Here is a 24,779-nt window from a genome sequence, read left to right as displayed (position 1 = left end):
AGGAGTGTGAAAGTATGCTGTTTGGGCTAATTGGGAAAGTCAAGGTCGTACCATCAGAAGACATCTGTGCTTGGCATGCATGGCCTTTGGAATTAGGTTGGAACAGTAGAAAGGGGGGTGGATGCGGTAATAGCTTGCTTTTAATCAGGTAGTTTAGACGGGAATCTTCAATCGCAGCTTTTTCCCTTGATCTGTACACATTCTCAATAAATGTAAATTCTGCATATTTTGCTTGTGCATGAGTCGGATTATTATTGGGATCCAAAGTGTCAGATTCTTACATAAAGCTGTGATTGTACCAAATCTAACTTTACCGGGAGAAGCTGTCTTCTCTGAGGAAAGTTTAGCTTTAGCTCTCCACAGTCACAATTGGAGGGAATGGAGGGTTCTGATCAACCCAAATCAGAGATAGTTGCAGAGGAAGAAGAGTGTCAGGTTCTTACATTACCCTTGTTACTCTGCAAAACATATATGTCCAAAATGTGCTATGAGCAAGATATGCAAATTTATTTATTTAAAAAAACCCACTGTCATGCTCCCAGATCAAACGTTCCCAGAACATCTCATCGGACTCGCATGCATGAATGAAGTCAACACGTGTCAACACTTGCGAGTCGGTAGAAGTGGGAGGGGGACAAGCCAGGAGTGTGAAAGCGTCTTGTTTGGGCTGTCTCTGGCATCCAAGGTCAACTGGCAGAGCCGCTGCAGACATCTGCACGGAGCTGAATGAACTGGCACGAGAAGTGGGGCTGCATGTCGAAGAAGGGGGAGGGGGTCGAGTTCATTGGGCTGTTTAACTTGGAGAAAGTGCGGGAACTTTTATTCGCAACTTTTTCACTGTACTGCGTACTACACTCCATTAAAGAGATTTCTACTTTAACCAAGTATGAATCGAATTTAATGGTAAGCTGAGTAGGGCAGTCATCACACCCACTCCCATTAGGTAATTTACAAATAGTTAACTGAAATAAAAGCAAAAACAACCCCCAACAATTAATTTTAAAAAAACTTAAAAAAACATTAAAATGCTTGGGTAAAAATAAATGTTTTAAGCCCCATTCTAAATTGTAACAAGGAAGGGGTCACCTCAGCTCTACTAAATTGTTCCATAGCATAGACTCTGCCACAGAAAGCAGAAGTAGCTGCTGATGTTAAGTGCATCCAGGGGGGAGCCTGTTAATTATGTCCATAAGTAAATATGGTATTGGCAGTAAGGGTTTCTGCAGAGGTATGTGTCAAAATCTGTGCCTTAGAGCCCCTCCCACTGGATTGGCATCTTAGAGTCACTTGGATTTTATATTTATTTACATTGTATTTTTTATTGGTAATTTGTTATTTTATCAGATTTTAATGTTTATTGTTGTGGTATGAATTTTATTGTAAACCGCCCAGAGTCCCTCTTGGGGGAGATGGGCGGTAACAAAATTTGAATAATAAATAAATAAAATTTAAAAAATGCCAGGTGCAATGTTGCCAAAGAAGCCCCACTCCTTTTGAATAAATGTTAAAATGGGGCAGGGCTTTGATCATGGCACTACAGACACCTACTTGCAGATTTTGACCTTCTCCAGGGATATTCCTGATCAGTATCTGTATTAAAAGAGCATTATGTATGTTGTGCAGAGATAACAGGGACCTCCCTCCTAATTTCTTGCCATAGCTCTTTATGTGTACATTTTCACCTTCACCTATCTCTTCTCCTGCTATATGACCATTTATGCCCCAGTATCCCAATTTTTTAAAAAAAATCATTTGAAATCAAGCCTGCAACATTGCAAAATATGCATACATTTCTATTGATTTGTGTGATTAATTTCAAATGCAGAATTTGGGTCTTTACCCTATGCTTAAGTTGTAACAAGAAGATATAGGTAGGCAGTGTGTCATATTTCAATTTTAATATGAATCTCTGCAGGAAAGTAGTTACTCTGTTCACTCAGCTGAGAGATCACTTGGGAAATATCCTTTACCTAGGAGATATCCTTCCCATCCAACTACCAGTGATAAATATCTTGTTTTTGCAGCTCAGTTCAAGCATGGAGACACAACTGCATATCAAAATGAGTGAGATTACATTGGAAATATGTGTGCAGACATACCAGTAGTAAATGGTTATCATGGGAGTTAAAGACCATTATAATTACCCAGTGCACAACAATATAAACAAGCATTATCTTATCATCATTTAAGCACAGAGACAGGATAAGCACATAATCCTTCCAACTAGAACTCAAGATGTTGCCTGCCCTTTCTACTGCCACAAATAATTGTTTCCACCAGGAGACAGAACAGCTCCTGCCCTCCATTGAAAAAAACAAAACAAGCTTTCTAACTTGGTAGTTTATGCCACTTTGGAACAGATACTGCATGGATGAAAATTTTAGAAAGGTTTGAGTTTCAGTAGTGCAAGCAGAGAATGCTTTGAGATCCAAAATCTAGCTGACTCTGCCTTTTGCTCATCATTCTGATCCTCCACAAAGGACAGTAATTTGTTTCATACATTTCTGGGATACAAACATCTGGCATTAATGAACTGAGCCAAGTTCCATCTCCAATCCAATCACTTAGCTACTGGAGAACATATAAAGTTTGATGCTCTGATGACTTTTGTGTGATTTTATGCCTTTCATTCTATGCCTTTTTCTATCATGTTCTGAATTTCTTCAGAAAAAAAGTAGGGTTTTAAAAATTAAAAATAGAAAAAAGAGAGCTGTAATCACAACTCACCTACCATCTTGTTTAATTTGTCTCTTTGCAAACAAACTTAGAATCACTCTTCCTAAATAAATGGAATTTGTGCTGTAATGCATGTAATATCCTTAATGCAATGGGAAGTTGTATGGATGAAAGTTCAAAGTTCAGAAAGTTCTATGCAGAATATTGGCATGTCAGAAGAAAAATAATCTAAATGTCTTCCTAAAGTTCAGGTTTTGCACATGGTTGGAGAATTTATAAATCTGCATCTGTTTCCTTTCACACAAGCAGTTTCCATTCTATGTTCTTGAGGTGGAGAGGACTTTAGCATAAGCCAATTCAATGCCTGATCTGGCTTTAAATGTTCACCCGGAAAACTGCCATTGTATAAACAGGGTTTGTGCAGTGACATCCAGCTGGAAGTATGAGAAGTTATCCCAGGTCAAGCCAGGCATCTTTTCTTCAGAACATCTCTACAATGAGAATACCAATCCAGCTATATAGACTGCACAAACACCCTGATTGTAAAAGCCTCGCATGAGAAACTTGAATGGCAACTACTACTGGGTGGTGTCCAGGGCAGGAGCCACGAAAAAAGAGAAAGCAGTTTATCTTTCAGACCAGAGGCAAAAAGAACACTTGTCAGTTCAGCTACAATCTCCCTATTTCAAATTGTATTTATGGAAATGGGGGGGGGGAGGAGGAGGAGGAGGAGGAGGAGACAAATTGCTTACTTCTAACTAGTTTATCTTTACATCTAAACTTTAATGGAGTTTAAACATAAACATAAACTCACATAACGTTTCAGAGAAACCTGGGAGGTACTCAGACGTGTACTTAAGACTAAGACAATTTCAGAGCAACTATGAAAAGCAATGGCGTCACTTAATGGGGCCACCAGAATGTCAAATGCCAGGAAGGAAAGCTTGGATTAAACAACTATCTGGCATACATGACACAACATTAGTACAAGCAGAATTTTCTGTCTCAATATGTACTAACTGCAAGCCACTTAGACAACCTTCTCTCAGCTTGGGCTCTCCAAGTATATTATATTACAGCTCTTGTTGGGCACAGCTAATCTTCTGAAAATTTCCCTTAGTAGACAGAGAAATTGAGTGAATGATTTCCCTAAATATGGGTAAGGTTTGCACTTCTGCTTATTTCCAACACATTCTAGCAACTCAGCGTGCTGAACATTGTCCCCTGGACTCTGGTGTATTTCACTTCAGTCCATCTGATGCAGAGACTTCATTCTCTCACCTGGATGTCCAAGTTCAGCTGTTCCCACAGGTCATCATGCAAGGCTGACACCTCACCCTCCAGGTTCTCGTATTCTATAGTGCTGTTGGCCAGTGCCTGTGGGGATTTGCAAACAGTCCCATCAAGATACTAATGCCTGTCTAGATCCCCCTAGTGCAGAGAAACTAATTGGCACGACAACACTAACTGTTCAACCATCTGTTTGGATAACAGCCTTTAAAGCGTCACAGAAGAGACAAAGATTTGCATTAGTAAAAACATTTGCTTTCTCATGATTCATTACATGTCTCGATGGGTGGGGAATTAAGGCTAGGAACTTGCATGTTTCTTTGGCTTTTTTTTCCTTTTTGCATGCTTCAAACCAAAGAAGAACCAAGCCTTTTTATTTATTGAAACCAATTCTTGGAATATGTTTTTGGAGAGAGCAAACTGATGACATGCATTTTGGATGTCCTGGCCCCAAGACTGTGGTGATTTTGCAACTTCCCTTTGTGTTGAAGGAGGCTTTATGCCCTCATTTCCTTCCCCCCACCCCTTTTTATATGAAAGGAAAAGGCACTTAAAGAATAAAAGAATGAAGAGGTTTATTGCACAATACTAAACTATCAAAACATTATTCTGTTCAATTCTAGCATTCCCTGGTAGCACCAGCACTGGCAAAGCAAGGAGAACCGGCTCCCCATTCAAGCCCAGTTGGAGAAGCTGTGGAGAAGCACTGAAGGTTGCAGAGCCAAGCTCATGCAAAGCTGAGAAGGCCAAAGCCATGCCAGCTAAATATCAGCAGAGGCTCAACTATTCCATCTGTGCCTTTCCATTGGCATAGCTGAGAATGATATTGAATGATGGGATAAATCAAAGCTATAGATTAACAGGCACATCTCCCTTGCCCTTAGATCAGTGTTTTTCAACCTTAGCCATTTTAAGATGTGTAGGCTACACTCTCAGATTTGGGAGTTGAAGTCTACACGTCTTAAAATGGCTAAGGTTGAGAAACACTGCCTTAGATAGTACTAGGTCCCTGCAGGTTCCTGGGTGTCTAGGATCAATTTGAGACCATAGAGAATGGAATGCTTTCAATGGAGAGGACTTCTTATATTACCGTGCTGGCTTGGGACAGTTCCACCCGGATATTGATCAACTGATTCTGAAGAGATTCCTTCTTGTGCAGCAGCTTTTCAGGATAGGCTGGCTGGCTCCCAAACATCTCTAGTTCCTGGTGTGTCCCCATGAGTGCACTCTCTAAACTCTCCTAGCGATGAAATGAGCATGAGAAAATACATGTTTATTAATAAAGGCAGGTGATTCAGAAACAAATTCAGGACTCAAAGACTTGGAGTTAGTTGTGTTTTCTAGCTAAGATTCTCTTTCTGGACTAGAGCATTTACTCTTGTACTGTTTCTAAGATTTAGAGTCTGACTTCCACTGTTTCTAAGATGTATGCCCATGGATTCATTCATATTTCTATTCTGTTCAAAAGAATAGAAAATCATTAAATTTAACTGAATTTTTCTCATGTTCCAGGGCAGAAAGCTAGTAAATATATGAGAAAATAGAACTGAACTTGATAAATTTCTTGGATGAGATAAGGATTTCTACAGAAACCTGCCTATACATCAGGATCTGAAGAAGGTGGTACTTTATGAAGCCTTGAGAAGTTAAGGGTCTATAATCAATATTTCTGCAATAAAATTTAGATTGGACCAAGTCAATGTAACCTCCAACCCCTCTCCCAATTCCATGTCCCAAAGTCACATGAATTGATAACTGAAGCTTGCTTTGACAGTGGCAATGAGGCAGCAGATTAGCTGGGGGCAGAGGTCAGGCCATGTGGAAAACAGCTCTGACTTCTTCAGCATCTGTCAGCTGAGGCAGTCACCTCAGTCCACTTATAGTAAGGCTGGCTGTAATAATCCATGATGGAACCTCCTCTAGTATGGTGGGAGCATCAAAGAGATCATTCATTTGTACCTCCAGGGTATTGTCCAGAGAACTCTTTTGGTAGTGAAGCCTTTATTACGCACACTGATCCTGAAAGAATTTGCTGTGAAAAATTTGCAAGCTGAAATTGGTCACTTCTGGTATGACTTGGATTCCATAGTTAGAACAGTTATATTAACTGACGTGCCCAGCATATTGTCTCATTCAGTTGCATTGGATGAATTCTGGCAGTTGTGCCTAAAGATGCAAAGTTCTTGGATGTGTTCTAACAGGCCTCCTTGAAAGAGGCAGCAATCAACCCCTGCTAAAGAAACCTAATCTAGACCCAGAAGTGTGGCAGACAGTTGCCAACCTCCATTTCTTTGGAAAGATGTTTGAATCACTGTTTGTTAAACAACTCCAGGCAGAAAGCTGATTTTCTACATTCACCTGGACTTTGTGACAGAGACTGCCTTGGTCACCTTGGGAGTAACCTTTGCTGAGAAAGACAGAGGGAACACCAATCCTGCTGTTTCACTTGGACTTCTTGGCAGTTTTTAGTACCATCAACCATGGTATCCATCAGAATTAGCTACCTGACTGAGAAGTGGTTCAGCCAATTCCAACCCCCCTCACAGGGTGGTTGTTGTGGGGAAAATAGGAGGAGGAAGGAGTATTAGGTATGTTGGCCACCTCGAGTTATTTATAAAAATAATAAAGGCAGGATAGAAAATAAATAAATAAATAAATAAATAAATTCCAGAAGGTTATGCTGTGAGTTACTGTTCTGTCCTGTTGCAACTATTTCATATTCCTGTTTTGCATCTACATGAAACTGCTGTGGAAAATTTTTGTGATATTAGCTGAACTAATATCAATACACAGATGACATTTCTCATTTAACACAGCTGACACAGTAGATGTTCTGAAACACAGCATAATTGCCTGGATGAAAATCAAGAAACTGAAACTCAGTCCAGATTGAGATGGGAGATATTATTTGGGGTGTTTGTGATCATTTGTTCCAGGGTGGGTTACACCCCTTCTGAAGCAGTTTGGAGTGTTCTTGAAACTCAGTGGTAGTTTTATCACCTCATAAAACAACCCTACTTTGAAAGGGATAGCCAGTGCTCAATTTTACATGCTCTGGTAAACGTCTGATTAAATCATTGTAATGTGTTTTGCATGGCTCTTTTGCAGATGGAAACTTCAGTTAGTCCAAAACAGACCTGCCAGGAAATTAGCTGGGACTGTTCAATTCAGACATGAGAAATCAGTGCTTCATCAGCAATTCGAAGAGCTGATATTACCCTCTGAAGACCGGAATGGCTTGGGGCCAGATACCTACAGGAACACCTCTCCCCATATGTACTTCTCTGAGCATTCTGGTTACTTTAGGAGTCCCTCTTTCAGGTGTCCCTGCCAAGAAGAAGCCAGGCCAGTAGCTTTGAGGGATGGGGAAACTCAGTTATGGGCTCCTGCTTATAGAACGTCTTTCCTGGGAATCACACCTGGTGCTTACTTTTGACGGCCGAATTCAGATTTGTATTACCTGCATGGTATGAAGATCATGATTTTTATCTATTTATTTAAAGAACATTTGTCTTTAACATTTGCTATTTTATTATTATTCAGTTTATAGTGTTGTAATCAACCCAGAGAATCTCATGACTTGGCAGATTTAAAATATTTATAACACTTCACCAAACAACATCTTAGTATTTCTGTCTCCTAGCTTCAAGGAACTGGAAATACCCCTGTTAAATATGACCACTGCCTAGAAGATGAAATCTTTTTAGTCATGCTATGAAAGCTTCTGGGAAATGAGATTCATTCACAGGAGTTGAAAGCAGCTTGTCTATACAACTACCCTATTTTTATTATTCGTGTCCTTTACCTTTTCTGCTCGGAGTTGCTGCACCAGTCTTTCCTGTTCTCTTATTACCTTGTTTTGTTCACAGAGTTTTCCTAGGAGCTTCTGCCATGAAGAAGAGAGAGAAATAAAACATGTAAAGGACATCAAAAATGCTAAATATAAACCCTTAGCTGTTTTGATGGAGATCAACCAGATTCCTCCAGGGACCTGGTCTCAGCTTCTGAATTCCAAATCCATGCAAGGGAAACTACAAACAAACCAGCATGAAGACACATGCATCAAGTAGAAGGGAGAAATGCAAAAGGAAAAGAGACTGCACAAGATTTTTGATGGAGGGTGATCAAGCCTTTATGGCCTTGCAGCTCTGTTAGCAGAAAAGATGGGTTATCTAAAGATATTGAAGAGAAATGGAAAGAAAAAAACACAGACTTCAGGGAGTGCAGGATAGACAGTGGTAACCGGATGGGGCACAGATTGGGTAGGCAGTTGACAGTGAGGGAGAGGTGTTCTTACATCTGTGTGTTGCTCATTTATCTTGTAGGTGTGCAGCGTCTCTCTATACGCTTCAGGGAAATGAGATACCTGAAAAAATAAAAACAGGTCATTGCTGCTCTCTCTACCTTGATGTTGTCATAATAAGCCCCTGGGGAAATCCAAGGCTGCTTCTGCTTGGTGGATCTCCCCACCCTCTACACAGACATACTGTACACACACACACATTATCAGATTGTTCAGCTCTAGCTATTCGGTTTTCCATGAAGCCTTTCTCAAAAGCAATGTATAACTGAAGGAAAAGAGAGACATTACCTTGCATGACAGTTGCACCCCGCCCCCACCTAACCAAAGATTCTTTGCTGTCTTTGAAAACAGTTCTACTTTGTCAAGGAAGGCAACTTTTCCACATCAGATAGTAAGAAAATGGCTCTTTTGCTTTCAGCATAGAAAGGGACAGTCAGGGTTATAACAAGATGTTGCTTTTTTATTGAATGACTGCTCAGATTTATGAACAAATTAGCTCTTCTACAGAACATGCATGTTAGATGTGCACCTATCAGGCACTTACACACATTGTGCGATAAAGCAGTACCTTACATTCATGATCACTGCAGCTATATTTGTAAAAAGGGTTAAAGATATGACCTTTTTTCCCTGCCCCTCTAGAATTTAGGATGATTAGAGAGAGAAAAGTTCCTAAAAATGTCATAGCTACTATGGTGCAAAAGGGTTATTCTACACAGAATACTAATGTAATTTATAGTTAATATACAAAGCAAGAACATAGCACACAAAGCCAAGAAGATTGTTTGCTGGGGTTTGTAGGTCTAATAGCAATTGTTGTTATGCATATATATTGCATTGCATAAAGCTTCCTGGGTACAAGCCTTTATATGCTAGAGAGAAGCCAATATCTAAGATGCTGCTTTGAGAATGGCTGATAAACAGATGGTTAGGTTCCTGACTTGTTAGAAACAGATTGCTCAGGATAGTTTGACTTTTAGTCAGATTTAGTTGGATTAACAAGAAAGTTCAATGAGAGCAGAGAAGGACTGGGTGTTAGTCTAATATGAGATCCTGTACTGAATCACAATAATTGTGATTTACAGGCTGGATTGTATACCCAATTTCTTTGTTGATTTCAAAACTACAAAAACCTGGGCAATATTTTTCAAGATGAGGATGCTTTACATAATAGACAGATCTGAATTTATAAGCAAACACAGGAACACCAATGCAAAAAAACCAAAAAACCAACAACAACTAAGGAGGTTGCTTTTGAACACTGCCTTTTTGGAGTGAGCTTTCAGCACCAAAACCAAATTTTGCATCCTTTCCCTCTTGAAAAATGAAGTTGCAAATTGCACTTATCCCAATATGGGTGAACAAGTATGATAGGCAAATACAGGGTCTGCAGGGAGGTCAAAATCCTCAAAATGATGGATGTGGTGTTGATTAAATCCCTATCCCTTTTCTTTGTGCATCTTCATGCACATATAAAATATGTGGGGCTTTGATTGTGACACTGCACCTGCAATCTTGTAGATTCTGACATCTCTTTCTGTGGATACTAAACAGCAACACAGAAAAAAAAAATTCACCATACCAGAACCCAAGTTTATTGTTATCAAGCCCGCCTCCATTATGGCCTGATAACAGAACAGGAGTCAAGGCCTTACCACATACTTGGCAGGAACTGATTAGAATGTACTTTCCTAATGGAAAAGGTGCTGCTGGGAAGTAAAACCTCATCCATGAACATGATGCAACATGCTTCTATTTAACTATTACAGCACCTTAAACATATTTCTTTACTACTTCTAATACCATTTTTTTCATTACAAAAGGATTTCACATGCACTGAAATCCCCCCAAAAGCCTGCTTATCCATATAAATAAAATGGCCAAAAGGTCTGCCTTGGTCTGCAGCATCTTCCCATATCCTTGTGTAAGTTATGCAACATAATAGTCTCTATTTTCTGAACAGGGTTGAAAACCATCTTCAGCCTCTTTGGTGCAAGTAGATCAGAGAACAGGCACATATAGCCCTCAAGGATTCATGACCTATTTTCAAAACCTTCATCCAGAGATCAATTTAGACTTCTAGGAAGAGCTATCTGCCTCTTCACAAAGCCCGGTACCTTGTAAGAGGGTGCCAAAAACACCCCTCCCCGCAAAAAATAAAGGTGTATGAAAAAGATCAAATGTCCCCATCTCCTTTTGACTAAGGCCTTGCTTCAATTCCATACACTGTGTAATTCTTACTCTGAAAGAATGCAGCTCTTAACAAAAACAAGGCATCCTGCCCCTGGGCTTATAATAAAGTCTCATCAAATATACAATAATCCACTTTCATATATAATAAACAGAACTCAGGCTACTCCAAATGTATTCCATCTAACCAGCAATCAGCAATGTTCAACTGCTATTTTTCTTATTCAGTGGTGCAAACCCATAAAAATATATTTTAGTGATAAAAGTGGCAAAACAAGTATTGAAGCCAAAGACAGAGATTGATGGTAGATGGCTGGCGGTAATTGGAAGGAATGCAGCTCTAATTATTCTGTTGACTGTATTGCTCAGTACAAAATGAACAATGCCAAGCTTACAAAAACAGAATCTCTACACAAATCTAAGACAACTCTACCATTAGAAGTAAATTACTGTAGAAAATCTTATTCTTCCTTCATGTAAATATAATTATAAAAGTTACTGTGCTTAACCACTTTCCAGAGGTACCATAAGTTATATAAATATGATAACAAAGAAGACTTTTTCATTAAAAAAATCTAATCAACTGATAGTTTTTCTCCTCTAGCAGAAAATAGCCTGACAAGTGTTTTATAAATGGTGGTTATTGGCTGTAATCAAGATCTTTTACATCCATATCTAGAGAAGTACATTAGAGAAAAGGACCTGCACAAGATGTGCATTGCCAGAGTTGCTTTCCCCAATCTGTAAAGAAAGATATGGACTTAAACTATTTCAAGAAAACCTCCTCTACTGGAATCACTAGCACACAGGGGCGGGGATGCCATGATGAGCTTTATAAACAAATGCTACTGGGGAACAAGCAGTTGAATGGCCATCTCACAGATGGTTGTGGAGGTGAGGCATGGAACAATGATACTGGAATGGTTCTGCCATGCAAAAGCAGCTGGAATGGCATGTTGATGGCAGAGCTGCTGTGACGTCTTACTTGCAAGTATAGCTGAGCCCTAGGAGAGGAGCTCTCCACCATTCTGTTCACCATACTGATCAAAGTCTCGCTCTCGCTCATCTGTGGCAGATAAGGAAAAAAAGTCACGATGCTAATGGAGACAGAGTCATTTCCATTCAGGTTTAAACTTGTGTCATCCCTAAGATAAATGTGGAAATATCTGGATCAGTAGCTCAGCTCAGATCTTATAGTGGATAGATGTACCAAAATAAAGCCCAAGTTATGATAATTGTTAAGACTATGCAGATCTTCAAAAGGGTAGTGAACTTTCTTGAGACTTCAGCTGAAGTGTCTCTTCAATGGAAAGCTGTTAAGTGAGATGGCGCTGCATTTCTCTTTGTCAGGCGGGAATAACCACTTCACCTAACTTGATAATTCTGTAGTGGCTTCTGAACAGAGTGGCCAATCAAGGCAGAGTAGTCCCATCTTAATTCTTTGTTGAGGTGAAATGATGTGCCTCCACAAGGCAATTCATCATGTCACAGCAGAATGACAGTCCTCTATGAGAGAAAGCACCTCATCAAGGCAGATTGTGGGCAGTCCCCAGACTCCTATTAATTCTTGGCTGCAATTTACATGCACATGTTTACTGAGTTATCTAAATAACAGCCATAGAGAAGGGTAGCCTGGTTGGAGAAGAAGAGCTTACAGTATCAGAGTCCTGATACTGTAGAAGCACTCGATTTCACTGACAGGACAACCTTTCTTGGTGTTTCCCAGAGCCTCTCCATTTCCATACAAAGTCAGTTGCACAGGCAATTGAGCCAGGTCATGATTCTATGGCTTAAAAAGAAGGATATTATATTGGGGGATCACATCAGATTATCTTTCTGGGGTGGGAGGAAACTATGTTGTCCCTTCCCCATCTCCTTTATTTCGAGTACCAACACAGCTGATCCATGTTTGGATCTTCTGCATTTTTCCCCCACTTTTGGCCCTTTCAGAACAGGCTTTACTTATTTGATCAGAAAATGAAGAAAGGAGGAGAGTTGTAAACAATTCTTTTTCCCATGGAATTGCTTCAGTCGTAAGCCCTTTGGAAGCTGTAGAGCAATCTGTTTCCTCTGTGGGTCCAATAGGAGCTTGGTGGGGAAAGATTATATTGCAGAAATAGTGCAAGTAAGGAAGAATTCAACAGCCCCCTTTCCTTGAAATGGTACGTATGCAGCTCCCATTTCCAGCCTTTAGTATTTTACTTTGGGAGCAGTATTTTACTTATTCAACAAACAAAGCAAATAGGTGTTGCTATAGCAAGTAAATTGCTTCTATTCTGAAAAAAGCAAAGGAAGCCTGTTGCTAATCATGACTAGCTCTCTCCCCATCAATTTTATGCAGCAGAGTATACCTCCAGTTCCCTTTGCCTGTTCCATTTTCCAATGGGAAAAACCTGGCCCGCTCTAAAATAGAGAGCAGCTCACATGCTTCCTCAATAGGATGTGCAAATCAACTTTAAATGGATGGACAGGCTTTTAGTCAGGTATATGGCCTTACTAATCACTATACTGCAACTTAGAAGTGAATGTTTCAACAGATCAGATTAGCTAAATCTGGAGTATTGGGTTGCAGAAAGTCTCACACTGATGATGTTACCTAGTTGGGTAATGAAATGTTTGCAAGCAACCAACCAAGCTCAGAGAGTACCAAGGACTCCACAGTTCAACCCAGAGCTATAGATAATTGCTTCAATTAGAAAGCTTTCCATTTTGTACTTCCTACTGCATATGATAGTATGGGTTATTTAGACTGACCCTGGAGGAAGCAGTGGTACTTATGTAGGGCTGCATCTCTCTCATCTTTTAATTCCTTCTCAATATAGGATTGTATGGAACAAATCATATGTAATAAAGCAATCATTGCTTAAACAAAACCTCAAGGGTAGGTAAGAAGTTATTTGGCTGACATAAATCTTCATTATTCCAAAAAAGCCAACAGGGTTACATCTGCACAGTATTCATACAGCACACATGGAACATAACACAGAGGTTCTGAATCAATTGCACTTAGAAACTTCTCTGCCAACATTTTCTCAAAAGGCTTTGATTTTGCCTGGTTTTTCTGAGAGGACTGGTCAACAACCGTGTCTTTACACAATGAAATAGGCAAAGAATACCACTCAATCTCAAATTTAAAAGTTGTAGGGAAGGTGGTTTGGGTTATTTGCTTGAAGCATTTGTTACCAAAATTAAATGTGCCACTTTCCTAGTGGGCAGGTGTCCTTCCACAAAGTTGTTATAGTAAAACTGGATTTTATGTAGTGGCCATATCTGAATTCACCTGCCCCTTCTCATATGTATGCCATATATTTTTCTAGTTAGCACAATCCACATGGGTACAGACATATAATCTTATATATTTTATACTATTTGCCTCAATTTTTCAGCATGCAATATTTGAACAATTCATGCTGCTTACATTTAAACTGCAAAGAATCTTGAGGGAATTCAAGACTATCAAATGTGATATGGTATTCCAGTCCACTTTACAAAAACCTATGTCCTAATAAATCTGTTAGTACTGAAGGTTTCACAAGGCTGCAGAATCCAGAGATACTCAGTGCCAAAGGATATATTCAGAGGCAACTGTGGAAGGGCCTGGGGATAGGCACACAATGGCAAGTCCATGACAATAACATCACACTGATGAGGGGGCTTATGTTCTTGCCTTAGACATTATGATGTCACTACTTAATTAACAATTTGTATAGTGACAGTATGACATGAAGGTTCATGGCCTGTTAGGGATGCCATGGGGTATATTTCACACTCAGCAAATGTTTAGTTCTTTAGCTCAAACTAGACAAATAAATTTGCTTAGTCCCTGCTGAGTCTGACAAATACAGCAGCTAGCTCTTGTTGGGATATTTGTGGCATTGCATAGTGATTCCAATATAGCTTAGTTCATTCAATCTATTGGAGCTCTCTTCGAGTAATTCTGATTGAGGAAGATGAAATACAATGGTGCAGGATTGACATTTCTTGCCAATAAGTAAGGTTATTGGCAATGAAGAAATTGTTATGCATGAAGGTGTAGGAACAGGTAGAAAACCCAGAGTCTGATAAATGACAAAAAGAAGACAGAACGATGAAGGAATAAAAATAATTTAGATTCAGCAGTTTCTCTAATGAACCAGGGGGGCATTACTAAGGATGGGTGACTTTGTAAAGTTCATTTTCACTTAGTTTATAATGTTCATTTTCATTCTTAACTTTATTACTTACTTATTTATTTATTTATTTTGTCCTGTTCCTGGATTTAAATTGCAATTTTAAAAAAGGAAAATCACAGAAATGTGTGTACATTTCCCTTAATATATAGATTTCTGTAAGGGTTTTCACCTGTTGGCTTATGTTTTTCTGTACATTTTTCTCTACTATATGCATTTCTACAAGCATTTTTAATAAAAATAATATTTTCCTAAATTGTGCAAGTGATTTACAATTATATAATGTATTTGCATTCTTGCTTTACCTTAATACATGCAATTTATACCTCAACATTTTCAGAAAAACATGTATATTAGTATATCATTGTGTTTCACAGATAGGTTTGGGTAGTGCATATTAGTAAATTTGCATTTAAATGTGAAAGGATGAATTCCCACCCCACAATTTCTTGGAACAACATTAGAGAATCAAGCTTAGATCTCCAATTTTGTTTTCTTTTTTTCTTTCTTTCTTTCTTTTTTTTTCTTTTTAAACAAATACCACAGAGTACTAATTACATCACTGATACAGTTTGGGGGATGGGGAAACTGAAGCTCATCCTTCCTGACATCTTTTTTTGTGCCTGTGTGTGTGCAAAATTAATCCAGAAAATGGGATTGAGAAACCATTGGACTCCTGTCCTTTTTAGCACTTCTGTCAAATTAGCACACATTCCTTGAAGTAAAGGAAAACAAATTTCTGCATCTTATTTTCATGGTGTTGGTGGAGGTATAACCAGTTTTTCCTCTTATTACAAGTTTATGGTAATAATAACAACCTTGTGAGGTAGGTTAGGCTGAAAGAAGGCAACTGAGAATTTGAATCTCCCTAGGTTTAATCCAACACTCTAACCCCAGCTGGTTATCCCAAAGGTCCTCTTATTTTTACACTGATCCTCAAACACCAACAGGTATCCAAAATTGCAATCATTCTAAAATTAGGAGAGATCTCTGGCTGGTCAGAGATTCAGCCTGGAAATAATTTTCTATACTTCTTGTTTTAAAGTTTTTTAACCCACAGTGTCATAATAGGAATAGAGGTGCTATTCAGAGTCCTCCATTTATTTATTTAGCCTTCTATACTGCTTAAGTCTACAGATTCTGCAGTAAGTGATTTTTAATGCTCCTCAGCTGTTTATTCCTAAATTGATAAAAAGAGTTGCTAGAATTCTGGATTGTAGTACTTCAGCTTGTGGGTGAAAAGTCATTTTTCTATTCCATACAGATCCATTTGTTAAACCAGCACATTAAAAAGTGGGCAGCAGGGCTGTGACAGTTCACAACTTGCTAAATGAATGAATGAATGAATGAATGAATGAATGAATGAATGAATGAATGAATGAAATCCTCCCTCCCTCCCTCCCTCCCTCCATCCATCCATCCATCCAAAGGGTGCAGTTCAGAGTGTTCAGACATGATGTTGGTCTTAAGAGTATGCAAACATCTCAAGATGGTACAGGATTTCCTTAATAAATATTCTTTCAGACTTCAGGTGAAGGAATCAAAACCTGTAACTACCTCACCTATAGCAATGCAATCCAAGGAAAGTTTTACCACCTAGATCTGCCAAACATATAAGCTGCTTCAAGAAACAGGCAATCAGGAGATACCTGTTGAGCTGCATGAGTGAGAACTCTAACTAGCTTCTGTTGCTGTTCACTTCAGAGAGAAACAGTTTAAAGTACAGTCAGTGCTAGATTTTATGCACCCGCTAGCAAGGACAGTAGTGATTGGGTCTAGGTCTTCTTCTACCATTTTATCTTCCACAGGTGCTAAACAGAAGATCCAGGACACCTGGGGCAACTTGCCAGAGCTAGACCCTGCCAATAAATACACCCCCTGCTAGGCAAGTTTGCAGGTAGGATAACCCAAATAAATACTGGCCTTTGGTCTTGCTGGGGAAGTGGGTCCCCAGGAGGTAATGAATTGAAAAAAGTCAATCTGCTGAGGAGAGGAAGAATGAATCCAAGCATAGGTCAAATGAAAATTAAAAGTACTAAAATAGAGAAATTCTTCTAAACTTTTTCTACCAGTTCTTCAACTGAGAAAGAATTGGCTTTCAACATTTCATTCAAAGGAGAAAAAACACTTCAAAGAAATGTCTGTGGTGTATACAAATGGCTTTTTGAAATTCTCCACCAAATTTATGGGCAGAGAAACTGAGGGGATGATTTAAAAAATATTCTCATGGGGAAAAAGAAATTCTTCAACAGCTTCTCAAGGACAAGATACCCCCTTAGCAGTGATATTTAAAAAAATGCTCAGTGAGAGGCCTTTCCTTATAATGTCTCCCCTTGGAGAGATGATTCTGCCATGGAAGGTACAACATTCACGTACACCCCTTGGCTACCTCCCAACTAAATATGTGCCAAGAACACATACATACCTCCACCCATGTTAATGTTTCAGCAGAATTCTGCTAGAAGATCTAGTTGGAATATTATGTAAACACTCTGTGACCAGGAGTACATTAAGGAAACATGTCTTCTGTCATATGAGAGTCCAGATCTCTAGACAAGCAATGTATTTCTTTCCTAGCCCCCCAAAACAAAGCATTGCCCTCAACAGAAGGAAGGATGAAGCAAACGGAGAACCACTTGGGCTACCACAGCATCAAGAGATGTTGGGGAGAGGGAAAGAGGTACAGAAAAGGGATGATGACACAGGCCTGACAGCACGACTGGAGGGAGGTGGGTTCGGCAGGGTGGGAGGCAGGACGTGTGGGGAGCAGCGGAGTGGAGAGAGGGGGAACACAGCCAGCTTGGCCTACCTGTTGGTCCAAATACTCTAGGTTTCTTTGCAACTGAAGGTCTAAAAGTTCATCCTATCAGGAGCCATTAGGCATGCGGCAAAATGGAAACACAAACATACAAAAACAACGAACACAAAGAAGAAGCAAAAGCAGTTAGGTGCAACTTAACTAGAGACAGGCAAAGAGCTTCCCCCATATAGCAAAGGGAACATTCACAAACTCCCAAGCACTTTTAAAGAAAGAAGATAAGTGGATAATAGCTGCTTAGCAATCTTTTCAGATCCGGGAATATATAACATTCATTTCAGGCACTCTCAGTGATCCTGGTAACTCTTCCTATCATCAGGGCTCTATCCCCAGGCCTTGCTTTCTATGTTATTGTATGGCTGAGCATTAACAGAGTGGCCATATTCCTCTAGTCCAGATCACTGTTTCTTCTTTAACACAGCCTGAGTTTGGCAGGCTATCAAGTTATATCTATGGCCACATATAAGTGTTTACTTCTCGCCCCTCAGTTCACAGTTCTCTGAGTCCACCTGTAGGACTGTTAATTGAAATCAGGACCTCAAGAATGGTTCATCTACTCTTGCTGCTGATGCTACATTTGCTGCCAAGATCAATGTTTCTGCAGGTAGCATTCAGCATTTTCCCCGGTAAGATACTGTGCTTTGAAAGCAAAGGGCTGTGTTGAAATGTTTCTTTCTTCTGTTTCTGCTCAGCATATACAATGGTGTTTACATATGCTGACCTCTGAATGGATCCATCATGCCCAGATCTACTGGGCAACGGGAAAAAAAAAGTGTGTGGCCCCACTGCAACATGCTTCAGTACGATCCATTGCTGTCATGCAACTTCAGAGACAGAAAAGAATATGGCCCTTGTCAGGGAAAAAAAGGCTGAGGTTGGAAACAGAGCATCTGTTATCAGAAAGAATGTTCCTGACCTGCTTAGTGATACCAAGCTCATCTCACTACATTTTTAGTTCAGCCACATGCATCTGCTTTTGTGCATAGCTGGTGAGAAAGCAGGGGGAGTGAGGGAAGAAGCTGCGTGCAACAAGCGTGCAACTAGAGTCTGTTCCACAGGGCACCTTAAATCCAGTCCAGGATTTACTGGTTGCTTTCAGGTGTCAGGCAGGGTCAAAAAACGTGGCATGGAGCAATGAAGCTGGCATTTTCATTTGGCAGAGTCCCACTCACAGTGTTTGTTGCCCCTACCACATGGATCCTCCCCCGCAGTGGAATAACCAAACAAAGAGAGAATTAGAATGACCAAGGAAAAACAGCATATAAAAAGAAAAATAGCCAATAACAGGGAACAGAGGTTTTGTCATGTATTTTCTCACCTCAGTTTTGACACTGTAATGATTTTTGTGATACAGAGAATGACAATAGAGAATTAAAGAGGACTAGCACTCCTCAGTTTTTGCATTCCCAATTCTTTTGGGATAGCTTCATGATTCCAGAATGATATCCCAGAAGTAAATCTGCTAGCTTCCTAGCAAATCCTTTTCTATGTCAGTTCAGCCATTGGGGAGGTGCTGGTTGTCACACAGAGAATAAAACAGTATTTTCTATCTAGAGATCAACCCATAGGACTGGACCAACCCTGAAGATAAGGCAAATGCTTGGCTTAAGCCAGCAACAGCAATAAACAGTTCATATAATGAAAGAGCTATGGTGGAGCCTTCGTCTCCAACATGCAGATAGCTTGTTATGGGATCTGTGATTCGATTGCAAGTTTTCCACTATTTGGAGGGAGAAGCAACAAATGAGACTTCTGTGTAATCAAGTTGTCAAACAGGTGGCCCATTCCCTGTTTGTAAGGAAGTAAGGAAGATAACCTTGATGGAGATACACAAGATATGTTGTACTTCCTCCTCCTCCTTAGTTCAGCGAATTAGGGAGGTGTCTGTGCCATTTCCAAATGTTATCTGGATGTTCTGGACTTAGATAATGTTTTACCCCTTGCCACTTTGGCAAGAGAGCATGGATATCTCCATCAAGGTCATCTTTGCTTTCTCTACACATGTTGGACTTTGCATTCTATCTCTGTGTGCAACTGTTTCTGGGTGCTAATGTTAATGAAGCACTGGTCTCAACTGAATGATAAATAAGCCCTGAGTGTATGCATGGGATTTTTTTTCCTTCTTCAAAAATCACATGCTTAATTCCTTCCTTGCTCTTCCAAAAAGCAAACAGACTACAGTCAACCAATCATCAGCAGTCAAGTTAATGATTAAAATTTCCCACCTGTTCACATAGTCATGGTGCATCCAGGCTGGTGTCGCAATCAACACTAGTGTACTTTTCTGCTAAGACAATTATTCCACTTCTAAATTAAATGATAGCTTTAGGAGGGAAAAACAACTTTACTAGTGAACGGGTGAGATAGTACTGTGGCTTACCATTTTATCATGGACTGTAGGGGATGCTGGATAGTTGAAGGGAAACATCCCTGCAGGAACAGGCTTTCTGTCACCAAGGTAATCATACTGGGTAAAGAAAAGGAATTTGTGTGAGATAGATATATTACAGCATTATTACTACATACTTTCCTTATGGTAATAATTTAGCAATAACAATGACCAACAGGAAGAAAAAATTGTCAAAGGCCATTAATTAAAGTGGTGATGCTATAGAAACTCCTTGAAGCTGAGGTCTGGACACAAGACAAGAAGGTTGGTTTTACAAGTAGAACTACCTTGAAATCTATAATGCTACTTGGTTCCTGGGATGATTCCCTCTTCCATTCCATTGATACTCTTTAATTTGTTCTGCAAATTGCTCTCATCAAGTCATAGGGTGTAGCCACAAAGATGAGCATTTCAAGTCTCAGATCAGAAACTTGTCTAATCTGCTACCCTATCAATACAGCTAACATACCACTTTCCTTCAGCCTTAACTTACTACTTTGGCACTACATTTCAGCAGCTGGAGCCTTGTATCTTATATTTAACTTGAATTAGGGTTTGGCTCAAGTCCCTTGTATTTAATTCTGAGTTATGTAAAATTAAGAACAGATGGTGCTAGAGCATTTGCAGGCTGAAATGCTCCTACTTCTAACTGTCTAGAACAACCCCTAACATATCTGAGATTGAGGAGGAATCAGTTTATAACAGAATTTGTTTAAGGTCCAGTTTTTCCAAGTCTTGTTTAGAAATGATACATTGCTCATTTCCTGCCACTGCTCCAATTCTTAATCAACTGCCTCTCCTGACCTAACTGATCAATAAATCTCCATCATGTCAACAACATCGTCCCTCCCCTGTAGTGGGTTTTCAGTCTCCGCTATGTAGCATAAATAATAAATAAAATATAGAGATAGGATTAATTATTAAAGTCATTTTTACTCCCCCCCCAACAAATTTCCTGGATATCTACTGAAAGGTGGCAGAGTTACTCAGAGGATGGGAGCCTCAAAGGAACATTACCTTTGGGGAACTGACAGATCGTCTCATCATGTAAGTTGCTGGCTCAGCATATATCTCCTCACTCCGAGAAGGCATTCTTTCAAAACGGGCACTGGGTGACCTTACTGGAGAGTATACTCTGGCTCTGTTGTAGGATCCTTGACTTGGCGAGCGGGGTACTGATCGTGAACGAGGCTGAAGGGACATCCTGCGCAGGGAAGCTGAGGCAGCATCCATTTCATCATAGTACACTGGCTGCCGTGTGGGGCCCGGGATCCAGACAGGCACATCTTGTCTGCTATAGCCAGGCTGTTCTTTCCACTCCCGCAGCTGGAATGTGCTGCTGTTGCGGAAGGCATGGCGCTTGTCATCCACAGACCACTGTGGGCTCATACGTTCATAGGCAGGCATAGAGCAGATACTGTCAGGACGCACACCAGGAGGATAGTACTGATAATCCTCAGAATACTGGGCTGAATAGGGAGGGTAGTAATCAGGGACTCTCCGAGACATTGGGAAGAACCTGTTGGGGCTACAAGTCCCAAAAGAAACAAGAAAGGAAAACATAAACCCTGGATTTGCTCTGAGATTTTAGGATTTTCTGCTTAGCATGTTTATCTCAGCCTACCATATCTGCTGAACAGTACTGATAAATTTTACACATATCTCTGTGTGTAAGATTGGAAGAAGCAGTAAGTTTTACAGCTTTTTTAAAGTCCTAACGATGCATTCTTGTCTCCAATTTGACAGTGGTGCTGTTTCATTATATTGTTTGCTTGCATTTCTTAATTTTTTACTCTTTGTAATTAAGGTTGTGAGCCACTCCATGTTTCCTTTCCTGCATGTGAGCTGCCTCCTTGATTAGCAGAGTATACACACGTGTCAGGTTTTTGAGAAATAAGCTGTTAAAGTTGAACTTTGTATGGTTCAGTTCTGATAAAAGGTGTGATGGTACTTGTGCTAAAAGTGTGGCTTCTACTTCTAGATTTAGATCACTAGATTACCCCAAATTATTTATTTATTTATTATTCCAATTTCTATCACCACCCATCACCCCCCGAAAAGGGGGACTCTGGGCAGTTTACAATAAAATTAACAATTTAAAAGCATCAATGTATAAAATTACAAAATAAACAACCAAGATACTAAAATAATAAATATAAATATAAAATCCAAGTGGGGGAAATTACATTTGGTAGGGAGGACTCTACAACACCAGCCACCCCCAGGAAGAGCTGTTGCCCTTCCCATCCGAGGCAAGGCGGCAGAACCAGGTCTTCAAATCCTGCTGGAAGGCCAGGAGTGAAGGGGCCTGCCTCACCTCCAGGGGCAGAATATTCCAAAGGGCAGGTGCCACTGCAGAGAAGGCCCGCCCCCTGGATCCTGCCAAGTGGAATTCCCTTGCCAACGGGATTCGTAGCATGCCCCCTCTGCGTGACCTCTCTGCACAAAATTAGTGAAGTTCATTGTCCATATGTCAAAAAATAAACTTTACAATGGTAAGATAGTCCTCTCTTTCCACACATTTCATAAGTGAAGAAATGTTTATAGACTAGTTAATCCAGCATGTTCTTCATTTTGTAAAAACCTTTTAATTATCCAGGGCTTTTAGGTTCTCCCCTTTTTGTAATGCTTTTTTGCTGGTTTTTAATTTTTTTTCCCATTGGGTATTTATATTGTTGGACTGTGTTTATTACTATATGCTACTCTGAAAACTTTCAAAGAGGAGCAGCTGATAAACACAAATTTTAAAAAATATGAACAATAATAAAATAATGTTTACACATGTACAAATATAAGTGTGAAGAGCTTTCACCCCACAATCAGGAACACTGGAGAAACAAGTAGAATGTACTGACTTGCTTACCAAAGACCTTTCCTGTTCTTCTCAGTGCAAGAACACTAAATATAAACCTGTTGTGAACTTTCTGAATAAACATATTCCAAGGCACCCAGAGAAGATACTGAGTCTTTTTGTCAGAAAAAAAATGAAATTGTTATGGCCGCATGTATAAAAGTCATGGACAATTATTTGGGGAGGGGGGAGAAGTACCATGTATCTTTATAAGAGGCTAAAAACTTTCAGGACCTTGGCTAATGATTTAAGCCTACAGTACACACTCTTTTCAGTGTTTAATGAGGTTTTTTAAAAAGTTTTTTTTTAAAAAAAACTGGTCTGCGTTATTTCTATCCTGAGTGTTCAAACATCTCACCTATGAAGATCCTCAGGTGGTGGGGCCCCACGGCGCAAATTCACCCACTGCTGCAACTGGGTCATGGAACTTTTTCTCTGAGCAATCTTTTCAGGATTAGTGCGAGGTGCGAAGCTCCGACGAGAGATAACAGTATCCCCATCATGCTGTGGAAAGGCCATGCTGCCAGGCCGAGATGGAGATGAATACTGCCAACCATTTGGCTGTGAGGGTCTCTCCACTCCAGCTGGCACATGAACTGCTTGTGGATAAGGGCTTCCTGGCTCAGAGGGTGTATCTTGACTGGCAATGCCATTGGCTTTCACCAGTTGCTCCTTCTTGTTTGCGACACGCTCTGGTTTTCTTTCAATCTTCTCGGAACCACGTCCATCACCTTCTCCCCTGGTCTTTGCTTCCAGCTCAGCTTTGGGAAGATCCCTGGTGGGAATACTGCGCTGGTGGTGATGCTGCTGATTTTTGCTGGGAGGGATGTTCTCACAATCAGTCTTTTCATGCCTGAGAAGAATGCACAAGTTGAAAAGATCATTAATTACCATAGCTTAGGCTCAGAACATCCTAAATAATGAATTCTAGCCTACTGTGGGTTCTGATCAGCCTCTTGCAGATCTGATAAGACTGTTTAAGTTATTACTGATTACACCTTCTCATGAACCTACCATTTTCATGTTGTCTAAAGGCTACATATCTTTTCTCCATTGAAGAAAGAATCTTACAGCTATAGAATGGTCAAATGACTTCTGGGTAATGCCATATGAGACAATGAATATGTGTTAATGCTTTACTAGCCACGCTGCTAGCTTCTTCCAAGTTGGTCTGAAACTGAACTTGGCAAAAGATGTCACACCCTAATGTACTGTACTGTGTTCAGCTGAGTGAAATGTCCACAAGCAATCACTAACCACCACGTAGGAGATCCAGATTCATGACATTACTTGAAAGTCACTTCACATTCATTTTGGAATGTTATCCATAGGCAGTTTCAAACTTGTTGTTGTTATTTTGTTTTTGCCCAGGATCTAAGTATCTTTTATATAATATTTACTTGGTCTCTCTTTTAAACATCTGAAAGGAAACATTACTTAGCAGAAAGATTTACAAGTGATACCTGTTAAACTTTAGTAATAGGAAAAGAATCAGATTTCCAAAATACCACTAGTGCCATAACTAACAGTAGCTACACTCTTTTGCCATTGCCCTGTGGTTTCACCATAAGACACAGGTACACAGAAACACCACTCTGCCTCCAAGGTTGTGGTCGCTCATTCTACATTCGTTTTATTAACCAGCATCCCATGGGGCTAAGTAATGGTCCATAGTTCTAGGCCACATCCACCCGTCTTTTGAACAGCTGACCTTTGAGTAGGTGGGATTTGAACCCGAGCAGCCTCGCCCATGGCCTGAATCCAGGATTCTTGTTCCTCATTGTTCTCAGCACTGAAGAAATAAGTCCGGATGCCAGCATGCTCAGCCTGGGGAGAGAGTGACTTCTTGTAATTTTGTGGCATCTCTTCCATCCAGCATACAGTTACCTGTAGAAGCAAAGAACAGAAAGAGAGAAAGGGAGATAAAAAGATCCCAGTGAGTGTCTGGAGAGTTTACTCACCAGCAATCATTTGTGTCTTCTTTCCCTTAGGAACATTATAATTTCACCAATTTTTTTTTCCAAGGTTGTTACCACAGAAGAACTGAACCTTAAAAGTATCCTTTTCAGGCTATACAGCTAAAAGACAGCCAG

General features: G+C 40.0%; 1 protein-coding gene across 3 annotated transcripts in view; it reads right to left on the bottom strand.

Annotated features, from left to right (window-relative positions):
* The window catches only part of PLEKHA6 (pleckstrin homology domain containing A6), a 157,396-nt gene that overhangs the window by 33,329 nt on the left and 99,288 nt on the right, over positions 1 to 24,779 (bottom strand). The window contains exons 7-16 of one of the 3 annotated variants that reach the window (XM_063297543.1): positions 24,398 to 24,573; positions 23,045 to 23,539; positions 20,853 to 21,363; positions 19,827 to 19,913; positions 17,438 to 17,491; positions 11,445 to 11,525; positions 8,264 to 8,332; positions 7,772 to 7,852; positions 5,057 to 5,206; positions 3,958 to 4,053 (exon numbers count right to left, since the gene is read on the bottom strand). In XM_063297543.1, the coding sequence (XP_063153613.1) occupies positions 3,958 to 4,053; positions 5,057 to 5,206; positions 7,772 to 7,852; positions 8,264 to 8,332; positions 11,445 to 11,525; positions 17,438 to 17,491; positions 19,827 to 19,913; positions 20,853 to 21,363; positions 23,045 to 23,539; positions 24,398 to 24,573 (1,800 nt within the window). The remainder of the gene's footprint in view (positions 1 to 3,957; positions 4,054 to 5,056; positions 5,207 to 7,771; positions 7,853 to 8,263; positions 8,333 to 11,444; positions 11,526 to 17,437; positions 17,492 to 19,826; positions 19,914 to 20,852; positions 21,364 to 23,044; positions 23,540 to 24,397; positions 24,574 to 24,779) is intronic. The other 2 variants (XM_063297541.1, XM_063297542.1) reach the window with 2 other exon arrangements.

The sequence above is a fragment of the Candoia aspera genome, chromosome 3 (assembly GCF_035149785.1).
Source record: "Candoia aspera isolate rCanAsp1 chromosome 3, rCanAsp1.hap2, whole genome shotgun sequence".
In the NCBI taxonomy this organism is placed as follows: domain Eukaryota; kingdom Metazoa; phylum Chordata; class Lepidosauria; order Squamata; family Boidae; genus Candoia; species Candoia aspera.
Note: the sequence above shows the minus strand (reverse complement) of the source record. Positions and strands in the feature narration are given on the sequence as shown.